This window comes from Hylobates moloch, unplaced genomic scaffold, assembly GCF_009828535.3.
Source record: "Hylobates moloch isolate HMO894 unplaced genomic scaffold, HMol_V3 SCAFFOLD_2, whole genome shotgun sequence".
In the NCBI taxonomy this organism is placed as follows: Eukaryota; Metazoa; Chordata; class Mammalia; order Primates; family Hylobatidae; genus Hylobates; species Hylobates moloch.
The window spans coordinates 60034210-60051321 of record NW_026652277.1 but is presented as its reverse complement, the minus strand read 5'-3'; the positions used below and the strand labels follow the sequence as shown (position 1 = coordinate 60051321).

Genomic DNA, 17112 nt, shown 5'->3' with positions numbered 1-17112 from the left:
CTTAGGCTCAGTTTCCTCAACTGTTAACTGGAAGTTAGTAATAGTTACAACTTCATAGGTTTGGTGAGAGTTTTACATAAAATCATGTAGAAGATTCAATAAATATAGCTATTACTAATTTAAGCGTAAGGTAGCCACTCATTAAAATAATGTTGTGGTTCAACTTTAAAGTTAGAAACTACAAAACTGTTAGCTGAGGTGGCTGAGGGGCCACAGTAATAGGTATGTGAAGGTTTTTGTGGGCCGTAAGTTCCACAGGCACAATTTCGAATGTGCTTCTTAAATGTTCTCCTTGCTTCTGCTCTTCCCCTTAATGGATTATCCTCAAAATAGAGCCAGAATAATTAAAGTGTCAAATCTTATCACTCTTCTCCTCAAACCCATCCCACTCAAAGTAAAATGGCTCATAAGGTCCCAGGGCTTGAAGCTGGGGATTCTCACATCTCAAAGATTTTGTACTTGCTGATTCCTCTGCCAAAGGATCTTCCTCTCAGCTGCCTGGCTCACTCTCTCAATTGCTTCAGACTTTTGCTTAAATGTGACCCTCTCAATGAAGTCTTTCCTGACCACCAGCAACCATTTTACCCTCTGTCCCTCTTCTGTGTCTTACCTTTCTCCATAAATCTTGTCACCATCTGACATCCTATAAATTTTACTTATATGTTTATTTATATATTTTTATATCTACCAGCATATATACTTCATGAAGGCAGAAGATTTTATCTGTTCTCTTCACCTCATTTCCCCACTGCCTAAAAAAGAACTTGAAGTTACTCAATAAATATCCATGAATGAAGAAATGAAGAAATGGGTGAATGAATGAGAGCAGTTTGAGCCGGAAGGGGTATGTGAAATTAGCATGCATCTTCTTTTGGCTAAATAGTCATTTTATCACCAAGTCATTAATGACGGCAAACTGCACAAGTCATCTACCTCTAAAGGCAGAATTTTGCTTGGAAAGCTTGTGTATATTTCTCACAGTTCCTGCTGCCCTATAAACCAAACATTTCTTAGTATCCAGGTCTTATCTTTTAAGCTACCAAAAACAAGAAATTGATCTAATCATTAAAACAGACCTCCCATAAGACATACACAGAGCCCCGCATTCTTAAGAGCAGGAAGCAGGAAATTAGCCCCCACTCTGCAATCTCTTTGGATATTCATAGAATTATAACTATACAGGTCAAAAATTAAAAAGAGCCAGAAGTTAGGGTCCCTAATCCCTGCTCTTTCTTACAGTTCAGACATCTCAAGTAGATGGGATTATTTTCTCAAGTTAGTGATAGAGAGCCTTTAACCTGCTCCTGCTGTGTGGAAGGAAAGGTTTTTCTCTGAGCACTCCAGGCTGCTCTCTATCCCTTCACTCACCCTTCCCTGGTGAAGAAGAGTGAATTATGTGGTTGGGAAGTCTGGGAAGCATAAGAAATTTGCAAACCTCAGCACCTCCTCCTCATTCTGCTTCCTGGAAATGAGCCTGATAAGGGGTACATGTTCTCTTCCACTCAGCCAGGGGCAGCGCTGCTCTGGACTGGTGAGGCCTGACAGGCACACGGCGGAGTATTGATAGCCAGTGCACTTGCCTGTCAAAGTGGAAGCCTCATTCTCCACTTCAGCCTTTTCTGTAAAAGATATTTTCTTTTTACCTACATCTTTAGTTTTTCTATTTCTCAACTTGTTCAGAAGCTAGGCAGGCAAGAAGGGTATTTTTTATTCAAGATCTCCTCAGTAACTTGAACTACCCCCAAGAAAAACTGTTGTCACATCTCCACTGGCAGCCTAATTATAATGTAAAAAAATTTTCTTGTCAGGGAATTCTCTTTTATCTAAACTCCTCATTCTAGAGTTTAATGTAATGCCTTCTTCCTCCTTGTACTGTGTAAAATAACCACATTTTTGTATATATGTGCATGAGTGTATTTGTGATATGCATATAAATTTGTGCAGACATATGCAGTTAATATGCACAACCTACATCAAAAGCTTTGAGGAGGCGATGTTCTTTATTTCAATAAACTTAAAAATTTTTTACTTTCTATGCTAATGTCAACCATCTTAGATTTTCCAGTGGTTTCCAAACTTTAATCATTATCCCTTTACACATATCTGTGTTTTAGCATGATACCCTGCAAATAGTAAACTCTCAATAAATATAGGTTAAAAGAAAAGTTCCCTTAAACTATAACCTGAACGGCTCTGTTCTCTACTGAGAACAACTTGTCTTACTCTCTCTTCATCCTTAATATATCTAAACCAAACTGAATGTTCACCTATTTAGCTTGCCCTCCTGACTTCGCTATTTCTGTTCACGATGTGCTGATTCTCCCAAATCAGGCTAGAGAGCTATTTTATACATGTCTTATAACTTTCCCCCATATGACATCATTCAAGTTCTACTGCTGTTTCTTTAGCAATTTCTCTCAAACTAACCTCTTTTCTTCTAATAGCTTTTAAGATCTCATCACCTCACAGTGAAAAGCTGCAAGTACCAAGTCCAAATTCCCCACACAGAATTTCTCACTACTAAATATTATACAAATTATACCAAAATACTGTCTAAATTGCTGTCAGGAAAATTATTTTAAAGGTCCTGATTGAAAATATCTAGGTTCTACCACTTACTACCCTAGTGATTTGGGTCACTACATTAGTTCTTATCTGTAAATTACAGGTAATAGTATTGACTTCATGGACTTGTTATAAAATTTAAATGAGCTAATCAATTCACAATGTTTACAACACTGTCTGGCACATAGTAAATATTCAATAAATGCTGGCAATTAATGTCACTATGTTATTCCATCTAACTAGCCTCAATAGCTCACCATTACTTTAGGATAAAAGATACAGATTCACAAAATCTGTATCTTTTTCACGTCAGACCTAAAAATTGCTTAAAGACCATCTACTAATCAAACCCTCCCACTTCAAAAGTAGAAAACAGAAAATCAGAGATTAAGTAACTTAACCCAAATAAAAACTTAGGTTTGGTATTTAAATCCCTCTGCACTCTGCCCCTTATTTCTTTTCAATATCATCTCTCATATTAGCCTATTGAAACACTCTGTCTAATGTGCTCACAAGACCTGGCTTCAGCATGCCTACCTTCACAGCCCTACTCTGCAGCATCACTACAGTAGAGGACCACTGTTTTCTCTCCACCAAGGCAAACTGAATGGGGCTGCCAAGGCCTATCTCAAGCCCCATCTTTTCCAAGAAACCTTCCTGGCAACTTATCCACAGAGTACAGACCTCCTGGCCTGAGCTTCCATAGCACTCCCTGTCAAGTCATTTAACAAAAAAGTATGCAATGTCTGTACAAAAGTTTTTTAAAAATCTCTGTGGGAGAAGAGTTATATGCTTATGTTTCATCCTTTCAGAAACTATAAGCTCTTTGGGGCAGAAGTATAATATCTTAACTGTGTTTAAATGGCTTGATATGTTTGGATCTGTGTCCCCACTGAAATCTCATGTCAAATTGTAATCTCCACATGTTAGAGGAGGAGCCTGGTGGGGGTGATTGAATCATGGGGGTGGACCTCCCCTTTGGTGTTCTCATGATAGTGAATGAGTTATCATGAGATATGGTTGCTTAAAGGTGTGTAGTACTTTCCCCTTAGCTCCCTCTCTCCTGCTGCCACATGAAGATGTGCTTGCTTCCTCTTCACCCTTCCACCATGATTGTAAGTTTCCTGAGGTCTCCCCTGGCATGCCTCCTGTATAGCCTATGGAACTGTGATTCAATTAAACCTCTTTTCTTCATAAATTACCCAGTCTCAGGTAATTCTTTACATCAATGGCAAAACCCACAATTACTTTTGCACCAACCTAAGAGCAGTGTGAGAACAGACTAATACATAGCCTTAGTGTACATTACAGGAAGGAAGGAAGGAAGGAAGGAAGGAAGGAAGGAAGGAAGGAAGGAAGGAGGAAGGAAGGAAGGAAGGAAGGAAGGAAGGAAGGAAGGAAGGAAGGAGAGGAATGGCTCTGTCTGGAAGTGGAGCTTCTTGGGAGATTGCTCTGTGTTGGGGCTAGTAAGGTGCACTGTATGACAGACACAGTGGCCCATGCTCTAGGATCATCTTAACTCCTTTACATGTTCAGCCAGATATGCTACAACTTGAAACGGATATCTTGGTTTCCTTCTAAGTATGTAGCAGAATGAGACACAAATGTCCCCTAGGGAATACCAGATGTCCCCAATACATTGCAAAGACCACACTATAGAACTGTAAAAGAACAAAAGTCTTCAGTAGTACAGTCAACGTTGCAAGGACTTTGAGCGACTTCAGTATAAATCTCTTATATGTCACATAAATTTTTAAGGGTCTAATCAATACCAAAGCTACCCCAGGCACATAGAATATTGAAATACTTGTGATTGATGCATATGGCTCCAAGCAAGGAAGAGATTTGGGTATGACGGTTGAGCACTAAAGGTCTGGAGTCAGAAAGCATTGCATTTGAATTCTAGTTCCTGACTGATGCACGCTTTGGCATCTTAGAAGCAAATTCTGAAAATTAAGGCTCACAGAGGTTATCTGTAAAAATAAAAATAATAATGGGGACCAAATGAGGTGAAGTATACAAAGGACCTGGTCCATCTAATAACACTTTAATAAATGAAAAGTGAGCTGTTATCATCACCTCTAACTAGAGCTATAGAAAAAGAAAGTCAGTTTCAGATTCCTTCCAAGTCCCAGTGCCCCTCAGGCCTCTCTCCCCTATAATCCCACCCAGCCTGATGTGATACAGTTAGAAGGACCTTAAATTCCACATCAACAGAGCGCCTAAAATCCAATCTGGCTGTAACAATCCATGCCCCATTACCCAATCTAAAAGACTGGAATTCTCTCCCAAGAACTGGCTGGTTAACTACGATGAAGCGGCAGTTCACACAGGCAATTTCTTTTATCAGGTATAAATTCTCAGTATGCAATAATCTGGCCTCAAGAATGAAATCGAATAAGCATTTTCAAGATCATCTAAAGAAGCAGCTCCAACAACAACATTTCCAAATCCTGAGCCAAGAGTAAGAGAATGACTTTCATCAGAAATGATGGGAGCCAGCTGCTCCAGGAAAGATGCAAGCAGGGCGAAGAATGGACATTAAGGAGGACGCCAAATGCCAAAGGGCTCAGCAAAGCTGTAAACACTTAAGGGGAAGGGGACACATGTTCTCTCAAAAGCAATTAAAAATTAACTGTGACACATGCTGAAATTCTGAACACAGTCAAATTCTTTTTTCCTCACTTCAAATCCTCTAGGCTCTTATCACCACAAGTCTGACACCCTCTTTGCTGTGTCTTTTATTTTAATTGCAAATCTATTTTCACAGTATAATATTTTTATGAAGCTATTTGAAGAATAAAGGTTATGGCTTTTTTATTCATTATTAAGAAAGAATGAATAGTTGTGTACTTAAATTCTTCTAGTTTTTAAAAATCTGGCTTTTAATAAATATTTGTTGCAATTGCACAATATTTATGTTCAAAAAAGCCATTTAGGAAAGAACAACACATTCTTTAGTGTACTAGAACATGAAATCAGGTAAGAGAAGATATTTCAAAAAAAGAAAAAGTATGCTTTGAAGAAAAATATCCAAGCGTTTTATTTGCTACAACTTAAAATGACCAAATAATCAATAACAAAATAAGTAAAAAAGATTTGTTTAAGTGAAGCCCAAATGCCAAAATTTTAACATTCCAATCTCAGTTTTTAAATAAGCACTTCTGCTTATTTAGCATCATTAAGAATTTTACAGACTCGAAAGCTATGTTAGTCACTCTAAAAATTAATATTTCTCACACCTCTTATAACTTTTGCTAGATAGAACTTTGAAAGATTAATATTGAGTATAGAATTTGAAGCTATAAAAATTAACATTTGTCTCCAAGAGCAAAGCCTGGGAAAAATAAAATAAACAAGAAATGTGGACAGCACTGTTAAAGGTTTTCACTGAAACTTTACTCGCAATAATTACATTTTCCAAATCTAAAATAGCCTGGCTCATACTTTTGTCAAAAAGTAGGAGAAACTGGGACAGTCCACTAGGTCACTGAGCTAAAAATCAAGTCATCAGCAGGGCTGCATTCCTTTTGGAAGCTGTAAGAGAGAATCTGTTTCCCTGCTTTTTCCAGCTTTTGGAGGCCACCGGCATCCCCTGGCTTATGATCCCCCTTCCTCCACCCTCAGAACCAGCAACAGGGTACTAAGTCTTCCTGCTGCCACCTCTCTGGTTCTCTCTCTTTCACCTCCCTCTTCCATTTATAAAGACTCCTACCCTGATAATCCAGGATAATCTCTCTATTTTAAGGTCATTTGATTGTCAACCTCAATTGCATCTGCAAACTTAATCCCCCTTTGGCATGTAACATAACATACTCGCAGGTTCCAAGCATCCAGGCACAGACATCTTTGGCGCGCCATTATTCTGCCTGCCACAGCCACTATCTCCCATCCAAAGTGCTGGAAAACTATTGCATTTGAGGTATTACTGTATGATGTGTGACTCTTCGGCATGCATCCCTCTTTTTCTTTAACTGCACACTGATTTCCCTTCAGGTTAACCATGTCACACTCCAGTCACACTCCTTATAAAATGCCTCAGTCCAGGCGAATCAAAATACTGCATCCCCTGACCACAATGAATGATTCAAGCTTATGACTAAATCAAGTAGCCAATAAAATCTCTACCAGGAAATGTACTGGAACTGTCAAAAAAGAGGTGTCTGTCTTCTGGGGTGAAAGGGAGAATGATAGCCTGGAGATGACAGCAACAGTCTTTGTCACAACTTCTGGGAGATGTAGGGAGAGGTGAACCAATCCTACTCTGAAAGAGAAATAAAGCCAATACAGAGGAAAAATGAGAAAGATACAAGGAAAAACAGAAAGAGGGAATAAGAGAAAGAGAGAGAGTCCATGACAGTATTATTTGAACTCTAGATTCAACTATACTTGACTTTGAAACCTCATCAATTTTGTTTTCCTTAACCTGTGTGAACTGGGTTCCTGTCACTCACATCCAAAGGAGTCATGACTTCTACATGACTTCTGTTAGCAAACTGGAATAAAGGGAATTCCAACAAAATAAGGTGTAAGAAGTAAAAGAATTGTATCTGGTAAACATAAAATATAGTTGGCATGGAATCCATATGGAATAACTGGTTTTGCACCATGCCTTTCTCAAATCTCTCTCTCTCTATTGCTTTATTACAATTAATTAAACAATACTACATTGAGACACAAACATGAAAATAATTCATGAAAACAGAACTCTCAAAGAGCTGTCACATGGTGAGCTGACTGGCTCGATAGTTTACAAGTCCATGGCACAGGAAATTAAAGTTCCTGGAAATTCATGGTGATAGGCAGACCTACCTAAAATGTAGGGATTAGAATGAAGTACCTCTCTTTGAGTAAAAGTTTTAAAAAAAGGAAAAAGAAACAGCACAATTCAAAGACACACTAACAACAATAGTTATGATTCTATCTTGTTTACAATATAGCAGCATTTTATGAATGCTATAAAGTAAACAGTATTTTCACGAGACTATGACAAAGTAATTTATGGATTCAATGCTATTCCCATTAAACTACTATTGACATTATTCACAGAAGTTTTAAAAAACTATTTTAAAATTCATATGGAACCAAAAAAGAGCTTGTATAGCCAAGACAGTCCTAAACAAAAAAGGACAAAGCTGGAGGCATCAAACTACCTGACTTCAAACTATACTACAAGGCTACAATAACACAAACAGCATGGTACTGATACAAAAACATACACACAGGCCAGTGGAACAGAACAGAGAACTCAGAAATAGCATTGCACATCTACAACCATCTGATTTTCGACAAACCTGACAAAAACAAGCAATAGGGAAAGGATTCCCTATTTAATAAAGTGGTGTTGGGAGAACTGGCTAGTCGTATGCAGAAAACTGAAACTGGACCCCTTCCTTACATCTTATGTAAAGGAATGTAAAACCCAAAACTATATTTAAAAAAACTATAAAAACCCTAAAAGAAAAATCTAGGCAATATCATTCAGGACATAGGCACGGACAAACATTTCATAACAAAATCGCCAAAAGTAATTTCAACAAAAGCAAAAATTGACAAATGGGATCTAATTAAACTAAAGAGTTTCTACACAGCAAAAATGTTCATTGCAGCACTATTCACAATAGCAAGGACATGGAATCAACCCAAACGCCAATCAATGATAGACTGGATAAAGAAAATGTGATATATATACACCATGGAATACTATGCAGCCATAAAAATGAACAAGATCACGTCCTTTGCAGGAACATGGATGGAGCTGGAAACCATTATCCTCAGCAAACTAACTCAGGAACAGAAAACCAAGTACCACATATCCTCACCCATAAGTGGGAGCTGAATAATGAGAACACATGGACACAGGGTGGGGAGCAACACATGCTGGGGCCCATTGAGGGGTGGGGTGGAGGAGAAGAGAGCACTAGGAAAAATAGCTAATACATGCTGGGCTTAATACCTAGGTGATAGGTTGATAGGTGCAGCAAACCACCATGACACACGTTTATCTATGTAACAAACCTGCACATCCTGCACATGTACCCTGGAACTTAAAATTAAAATTTTTTTCTAAAACATAGTATTATGCATATGTTACACACAAGAAAGTAACACTTTGAGAGGTTAAGGTAACCAGCTAGAAAGTGGTGGAGTTTGGATTTTAAACTACACAGTCATCAGTGTCTGTGCTCCTGACCACCTGATAGAGGAAATACAAATATTAATAGGTCCTCTCCTGGATATATAGATTTAGATTTTAGATTAAGAAATGGGGCCAGGGCCAGGCACCGTGGCTCACACTGTAATCCCAGCACTTTGGGAGGCTGTTGGGGGTGGATAACGAGGTCAGGAGTTCAGGACCAGCTGGCCAAGATGGTGAAACTCTATCTCTACTAAAAACACAAAAATTAGCCGGGCGTGGTAGCACACACCTGTAGTCCTAGCTACTTGGGAGGCTGAGGCAGAGAATTGCTTGAACCCAGAATGCAGAGGTTGCAGTGAGCCGAGATCATGCCACTGCACTCCAGCCTGAGTGACAGAGCGAGACTCTGTCTCAAAAAAACAAAACAAAAGAAAAGAAAAGAAAACAGAAATGGGGCCAGTGTAGTCCCAGCTACTCGGGAGGCTGAGGCAGGAGGATCGCCTGAGCTGGGGAGATCAAGGCTGCAGTGAGCCATGATTGCACCACTGCACTCCAGCTTCTGTTACAGAGTGAGACCCTGTCTCAAAAAAAAGAAAGAAAAAAATGAACTTTACATGTAAAAGAGAGAGGTTCTTACATGTAAAGGAAAGAGAACTGGAACTCATGAATGATGCCATGAATCATTCTTTTTGTTTGCATATCTAATATAAAAATATACTTACTAAATATTAAGAAAAATTGTTGGAAATGTGATTTACTAAGACCACAGTATCTGCGGAATCATATATTTAATCCTGTTTTACTTGCTACAAGTTCCTAAAAGCTATTTTTGTTTTATCAATCACTTCAAGAGCAAGATATATGGTTTCATGCTGCTCACAATTTGTTCTAAATTCCATGAAGATTCATCATGCTGAATTTGTGGCAATCATTTTCATAAACAAGAGACTGACATTTTACCACAAAATTTCTCCTAGGGATTTACAGTTAGTCAGCAAAGTCATGTAAACTTCTTTGGAAAATCAGGAGGTATAAATTTTATGTGGGAACAGAGGTTGCTATGTTAGGAAACTTCCCATGCTTCACTGTCCATTTTCAGGAATATACAACTCTCAGATCACACTGTATGAGGTAGATGAGTCTTCCTGTAGTACTAATAAAAATTACAAAAACATTTGTATAATATTATTATTCGTATTTATTGGGTACTTGAAAGTTAGAAAAATTACGAATTCACTGCATCTTTCAGATTGCATAACCAAATATTTAAAAATTATATTCAGATATCAAAAAGAAGACAGAAATAATTCTAAAGTGAAATTTTAAAAATCAATACTTTCCTAAGTTGCTAGTAGGAGTTCAGATCATACAGACTTGTTCAAAAGCCATTTGTCAAAATGTATCATGTGAATTTGTTTTTACTCAGTAACCAACTTGTGGGGCTCTCTCCTAAAGTAGTCACTTGAAATGCAGGCAATGACATATACATACACAACACTGTGTGGCAACATTCACTATCATGGGAAAATAAATACTGTTAGGAAAATGATTATACAAATTAGAGTTTATAGTATGATGAAATTAAAATGAAGTTCAGAAGGAGTTTGTAATTATGTTGAAAAATTGTACTAAAACATTAAACAAAACAAAAACAGTTATACAAAAAATACAGTGTGTGTATTGAAAGAAGTCTGAAGAAGAACATGCTAAATTATAAGAGCAGTTTGGGAATTGGAATGATTTTCAAAAATCTGAAGAATCCAGAAAAATTAAAGAATATAATTATAGTGGGCACTTGTAAGACATCAACAATCTGGGAAAAAACTGATTAATTAAAAAGAAAAAATTCAACAACTTATAATAATAGAAGTAGTATAGTTTAGGAATAAAATTTGATCTCTACTACAGGAACACTAAAGAGAAGATGCTCAAAATTCTGATAATAGCAATCCTCTTTAAAGAAGCATTAAAGTTCCACTGAAGAGGCCGGGCGTGGTGGCTCACGCTTGTAATCCCAGCACTTTGGGAGGCCGAAGCGGGCGGATCACGAGGTCAGGAGATGGAGACCACGGTGAAACCCCGTCTCTACTAAAAATACAAAAAAAAAAAATTAGCCGGGCGTGGTGGCGGGTGCCTGTAGTCCCAGCTACTCGGAGAGGCTGAGGCGGGAGAATGACGTGAACCCAGGAGGCGGAGCTTGCAGTGAGCCCAGATCGCACCACTGCACTCCAGCCTGGGCGACAGAGCGAGACTCCATCTCAAAAAAATAAATAAATAAATAAAGTTCCACTGAAGTCATCATTGTCAATATATCCTTTCCAAGCACAATAACCCAACTCTTCATATCAAAATTACTCATGATTTTACCAGGCAATTTGGAATGGTCCCTAATGGATTTCCAAGATAATCTGGGTTGGCTACTCAAAGCAAAGGCAGTGAAAGCACGGGTAACAAATATTTCAGCTAAACAACAACACTAAGTTGTGATAATGGTGATACATAGCATGCTGCACTTAATAAAATTTTCACCTAAGAATCCTGAAGCAGTTAACATTAACCACAGTCATGCTCAATGGAGGGACAAAAGATAAATCAGTAAAGCCAACTCCATTATCTTTAGTTACAAGAAAGAATAATGGCTTGAGTAGCTAAAATTCTAAATTTTACAAAGGATCCCCTTAAACCTCCTTCACCACACTTTCTAGTACTGCTGCTGGCAAATTGGATTGACAGATTTTAATCTTAGCTTAGCTTATCTTTCCTGATGCCAGCAATAGGGCAAATGATCCCAAGTAGGCTGTAGTTAAAAAAAAAAAAAAAAAAAATTAGTTGGCATTCCAAAACTGCACATAGAATTCAATTCAATTTACCAAATACTTATTGAGTACAAACAGAAAAGCATATAAAAAATAATAGGCCTAGGTCCCTGTGCTTTGTGGGGTGGAAGAGGAGTCCCAAGAGGCCTTGATAACATTGAATAATTAATTGTATAGCTATTGTCACCATCTTCATTTTCTTAGGAACCAATTCAGCCTGGAGAAAGGCACAAAACAAGAGCATTCAAGGAAATTCAGAACATAGATAAACCTTAATATAATAATTTCCTGCTTGCTAGATCTATTCATTGAATAACCAATATTTGAGGATCCACAAGCTACCAAGCACTGTTTTATGTACTAGAGATACAACTGGCATCAGAACAAAGTCTTTGCTCTCATGAGGGTTAATCTAGTCATAATGCTTATTGGTTAATAACCAGGTAAGTGACTCACACTAAACCTTACAAACCAAAACCTGAAAATGGTGAAAAAATATCTCTTAGTAAACTAGATATCTGAGAGAACAAGATTAGCAACTTTATTTTTTTAAGATTGTGATGTAATGGAATTTGCAACTGGGGAACAGAAATAGGACAGATGCCCCAATTCCAAGAGGAATCAGGAGAGGGAAGATATGCCCCAATTCCAAGTGGGGTCGGGAAAGGGAAGACAGCTTAACACTAAAGGATCACAATGCTTTTTCCTCAAATGATGCTCAAGCAATCTCAGTGGTGGCTTATGAAACAAAGGACTCAGAGAATTCTTTTTCAGATTTTCCAATTTCTACAGAACTATGATTATTTCCTAAGCCACATGTGTCATTGAGCAAGCCTCCTTACCCAATTGGACCAGCCACACCAGTTTCCCACAATTCCTCAGGCATCCTACCAAGGCCATACTCTAGTCAGAAATGACAGTGCTCCCTGATGTGCCCTAGAAGTATGTCAATGATCTCATGAAACATACTTACACATATATACAGAAACATACTCAAACACACAGATATATATGTATGTATGGGTATAGGTAGGTGGTTAGAGAGGCAGTTCCTATCTGGTTGACAAAGAGGCACACAACTAGATCACGGTTCAAAACCTATTTACCCATTTTTTCTAGGGTGAATCCTACTTTCCCACATACCAAGAAGGTATTATTCCACTGGCTGAAGAGAGAAGGAAGGAGGCAATATCCTGCATGAGACACTATATTGGTGACATAGCTATACATATTCTAACCTGTCCCCACCACAAACTGCCTTCTCTTTACCTAAATAAAAGCCTTCCTAGTCTAGAGGGTTGAGGCATATAAGACATATTTTTGAAAATTGACCTTCTAAGTTAAATACTAAGAAGTACATATCCTGTGACTCTAGTTATAAAGAGCACGAAAAACTGACACAATCAATTTATCCTGTTAGAAGTCAGGAGAGCAGTCACCTTTCATAATGGGAAAATGCTTGGCAGTTGGCATGAGGGACGTACAGGGGTGCCAGTAATGTTCAACTTATTGATCCAGCTGCTGACTGCAAAGGAGCATTCACTTTGTGAAAAATCAGCAAAGTACACTTATATGTACCCTCCTACATTTATATTACATTTCAATAGAAAGTATTTTTAAAATTTAGTTTCTTAACAACTTGTGGTTTATTACTCATTTATATTTAACCCTTCCTGAAACATTAAATTATTTAGAAATTATTCGGGGCCATGAAATTTATTTTCTAGCCAATTTTTTGAGCAATAAAATAAATAAATAAAATCTACAAACATTATTTGTCTTTCCTAATGTATCTTTGATCAAATAACACGTCCCCAGGCAGTTATATAAAACTACTTCTAAATCAGCAAATAGAAAAAAAAAAAAAGTAATGTGTTCAGGAGTGCATTTCACCAAATCTACAGGTTAGCAGGGTAGCAGTGCCTTTACACATGGGGACGGGAGCAAAACTAATTACTGTACATAAGATTTTCTTACATATGATACATAAACCGAAGTGAAATGAGTTATACTTTTGCTACCACAAGACCTGTGGGCCAAAATCTATTTTATTCAATCTGTTCTTCTCTTCATTCAACTTGAAAATGATAAATAAGAATGGTAATAATAAAAGAGAGAAATCCCATAAAACAGATGAATATGGGAACAAGTAAATCTTCAGCACTACAACCTAAGAGGGCTCTGCCTCCTCTCTTTCATACTGACTTATCTCTCTTCTGCCAAATTTAAGCACACCTGTACTATTTTCTTCCCTTTGAAAGGGCTACCATAGTAATTTACCTTAGCAAAACAACTGAACCAAACTTTGGTTCAATCCAGGGCCTCTTATATGAGAGCATCCTAATTCTATCTTAAAATTCTAATCAAAGCTATATATTTTATGAAATTTTTTGGTGGAATGGGTGATCTTAAGACATCTTTTTAATTTGCATATTGAAAAGTTGGGACATGTAAGTAATCAAATATTTAAGTAATTAAAAATAAGACAACTTTCTTCTCCCTACTTAAGAGTTGGTTTAAAAAAATTCTTTAAAAAGGTAAGGATTGATAGCTGAATGTTATCAACTATGAATGACAAGTATCTGTTCATAAACACTGTATTTTTAGGGCAGTTCTCAGTGCCTTTCCTCCCCACTGTTCTGCTCTTGCCATCGAGGTCTAAGCTTGGGAAATATATCCAGCAATGCTAAGCATTGAGTAGGAAGGAGCATTTTGATATATGCTCATATATTACAGGCTACATATACACACCTCTGGGCCTAGCTCTTGGGTTTCTTAGTTAACAAGTGTGAATCTCCACTGTGTACCATAACAGGTAGCTGTGCAACCTCTCAAGCTTCATTTTCCTCATCTCTAACATAGGCACAATAGTATCCCCACCTCATATTGTGGCTGTGGGAATCAGTTGACATAATACATGAAACAATCAACACTGTGCCTGGCATTTAATAAGCGGCCAATGACTTGTAACTATGTTTGCAGCAGCAGTAATAAAAACTTTTCTTCTAAAAGACGGCTTTACAATATCACCTGACAAATACAGAATTGACAGAGACTAATACTCTGCCAAAAAGAAAAATTATCTTTTAAAGTAATCCAAGTAAAATGTGTATGAAAAGACTTTGAATGTAGCCTGGCTTCTTGCCAGATGACTTTCAGTCTCCCCATTCACAACAAATACATTACTCTAAACAGCTTCAAGAAAGACCATGGACTTCTGAGTGACCTGTTGCAAGTCACTCACACTCTCTGAATCTCAGTCTCCTCACCCATAAAATGGGAGTAAGAATCTCCATACCATCAGGAGAGTACTGGGATTTTAGATATTAGCAAAAGGCCTAACAGTATCTTTCACATTAGGAGATAATTATTTTAAAGCAGATTGAATAATAGAAGTCATCAGAGGATTTACCCAAAGCAGGAAAGATTGTAAGAGAAAAATTTCCATGCTCTGTACTTCACTGTTCTCTTCTATGTAGCATTCTTGCCTTCTGTTGTACTCAAATGTGCTCCTCCTAAATGCTACAGAAGTTGATGATTTTATTTCATTCATCTCCATATCATCTTCCAGCCCCTCCATCATCTTCCAAGTATATATCAGTGGCTTGTACAAAGACAGTAATAAACTGATGCTTGAAATGTCCAACTGCAGGAGAATTTTTACCTCACTATAATTTAGCCCCAGGAAAGTGGGACCTTCCTCCAGAAAGAGAAATGTTTCTGGACTACAGATTTTTTTTTTAACCACCAGTAGGAAACATTTCAGAAACAATATTTTGCTTAGCTCACTTCATTCCCTTACTTTCAACTTAAGATAAGAGTGACATCTGAGAACAAAGCTTACCTATTTGCACCATTTCTTCATTACCAGCCTGGAAAGGAGGGGGAAAGCAATAAAAAGAAAGTTACTGGGTTTCATCTTATCACCTTGTGAGTTTTATTTCTACCATTAATGCTTTCCAAGAGCTAACTAATCAGGAGATGCTGGAGACTGGGATTGGTGCCTAAAGCCTGCACCTTGGTTTGTAGAAGATTCCATGAGCCAATTCCATAACAATTTGGGGAAGGGAGTTGTTTGCCCCTTTTCATTTTAATTTAACACTTATGAAGCCAGCAAAAATACATACAGACTCTCAATGCTGTCTTCTGAAAACTCGTACTGGGTCTGGATTAGAAAAGAAAGTATGAATTTAACAGGCCAAAATACACCTAACAGGGGGCCTGATTAATCAGATTTATGGTCAGGAATCAACTAGACAATTCTCTACTTTTTACCCTATGGTCGATCAGACCAGGCCGACTGGAGAAGCTACGAAAACTAACAGAGAAATTCTGTACCCAAAGTCCCATCGGCCCAGTGCTGATATGATTTACTACAAACAGCTCCCCTGGCGGAGCCTTCTCAAGGACTCTTCTGAAAGCATCGGGCTTCACCTTGAGCCTCCAAAGGGTTGGGGGCAGGGCCGAAAAGAAACAGAGCTGCACTCAACTTAGCTTTAAAAAGAGGAGGAGTTGTGCAGAGGGGGAGGGGAGAAGGCGGCCGGCGCCTGCAGCCTCTGCCCAGGAAAACGCAGGGCAGGAAACGTCTCCAGCCCCCCTCCCCAACTGTCAAACCCTAGCCCGGCCGTGGTACTCCCAGGACACGTGTCTACTGGATCTCTCCCTGTCCGGCCCAAGGACTTCCTGAAACCTCCGCCTCCGGCTGCCCGAAAAAACCGTGAGTCAGTTCGGAGGAGAGAAAGCTCCAGGAACCCGACTCTGGCGGCAGCAGCCAGAGCGCTGGGATCCCGGACCCAGCGTCCAGAACTTCATTCAAGCGCCCAGACCGCCCTCCAGAAAGGGGAAGCCCAGATGGCCCGGCGAGGATGGGAACTGGCTGCGGTTTGTCACTAGGAATTGTTACGAATGTCGCAGACTGGTGAAGCCCTAGGTGTGACAAGACTGGGCTCCCGGAGTGGGAGTCATAACCTCCCGTGCAACTCAACCCTCCACCCCCAAAAGCCCGCACACTGCGCCCAGCCCTCAAAACACCGTTCCTGAATGCAAAAGATAACAGGGAAGGGTGGGAGGAGAAGGCGGAAAGAGAGGAGGGTAGAGAGGGGAGGAACTTTTCGGGAAAAGGTTGGGTTTGAGTTTTTTATTGTTATTATTTTCCACTTACTTGTCCATCAGCTGAAGTCCTAACCTCTACCAGAGCGGCTGCTATCAACCAAAGTGACAGGAGAACCATCACGAGTCGAGTTCACTTTCCAACTACTGGGCAAAGCAAATGCCCAGAGCAAACCCTCCCCCAAAAATAAGTTTCTTTAAGAAAAAAAGGAAAAGGAAAAAAATGCAAAATAGAAAAAAAATTCTCTTCTGTGCTTTGCTTCAATGAAAATGAAATTTGAGCTCTGAGACTGGCCCCCTCTGCTCTGCAGTTTTTTCCACTTCACCTTCTCACCCCGTCCTCCCAAACAGTGTGCAAGAGCGAGAAGGTGCTGCAAGCGGGCACAGGCTAAGCCCGGGAGAGGGGGGAGGGACGAGGGGCTTTCCAACTATCTCTGCCCAAAGCAGCTTTTTCGAGGCTTTTCGAGCACCATTGGTCCCTAA

General features: G+C 38.9%; 1 protein-coding gene across 1 annotated transcript in view; it reads right to left on the bottom strand.

Moving 5' to 3' along the window:
- Positions 1-16804, bottom strand: part of ADAMTS3 (ADAM metallopeptidase with thrombospondin type 1 motif 3) — a 284850-nt gene extending 268046 nt beyond the window's left edge. The window contains exons 1-2 of the mRNA XM_032150423.2: positions 16682-16804; positions 15365-15392 (exon numbers count right to left, since the gene is read on the bottom strand). Of these exons, the coding sequence (XP_032006314.1) occupies positions 15365-15392; positions 16682-16750 (97 nt within the window). The 5' untranslated portion in view covers positions 16751-16804. The remainder of the gene's footprint in view (positions 1-15364; positions 15393-16681) is intronic.
- Positions 16805-17112: the final 308 nt, after the last annotated feature.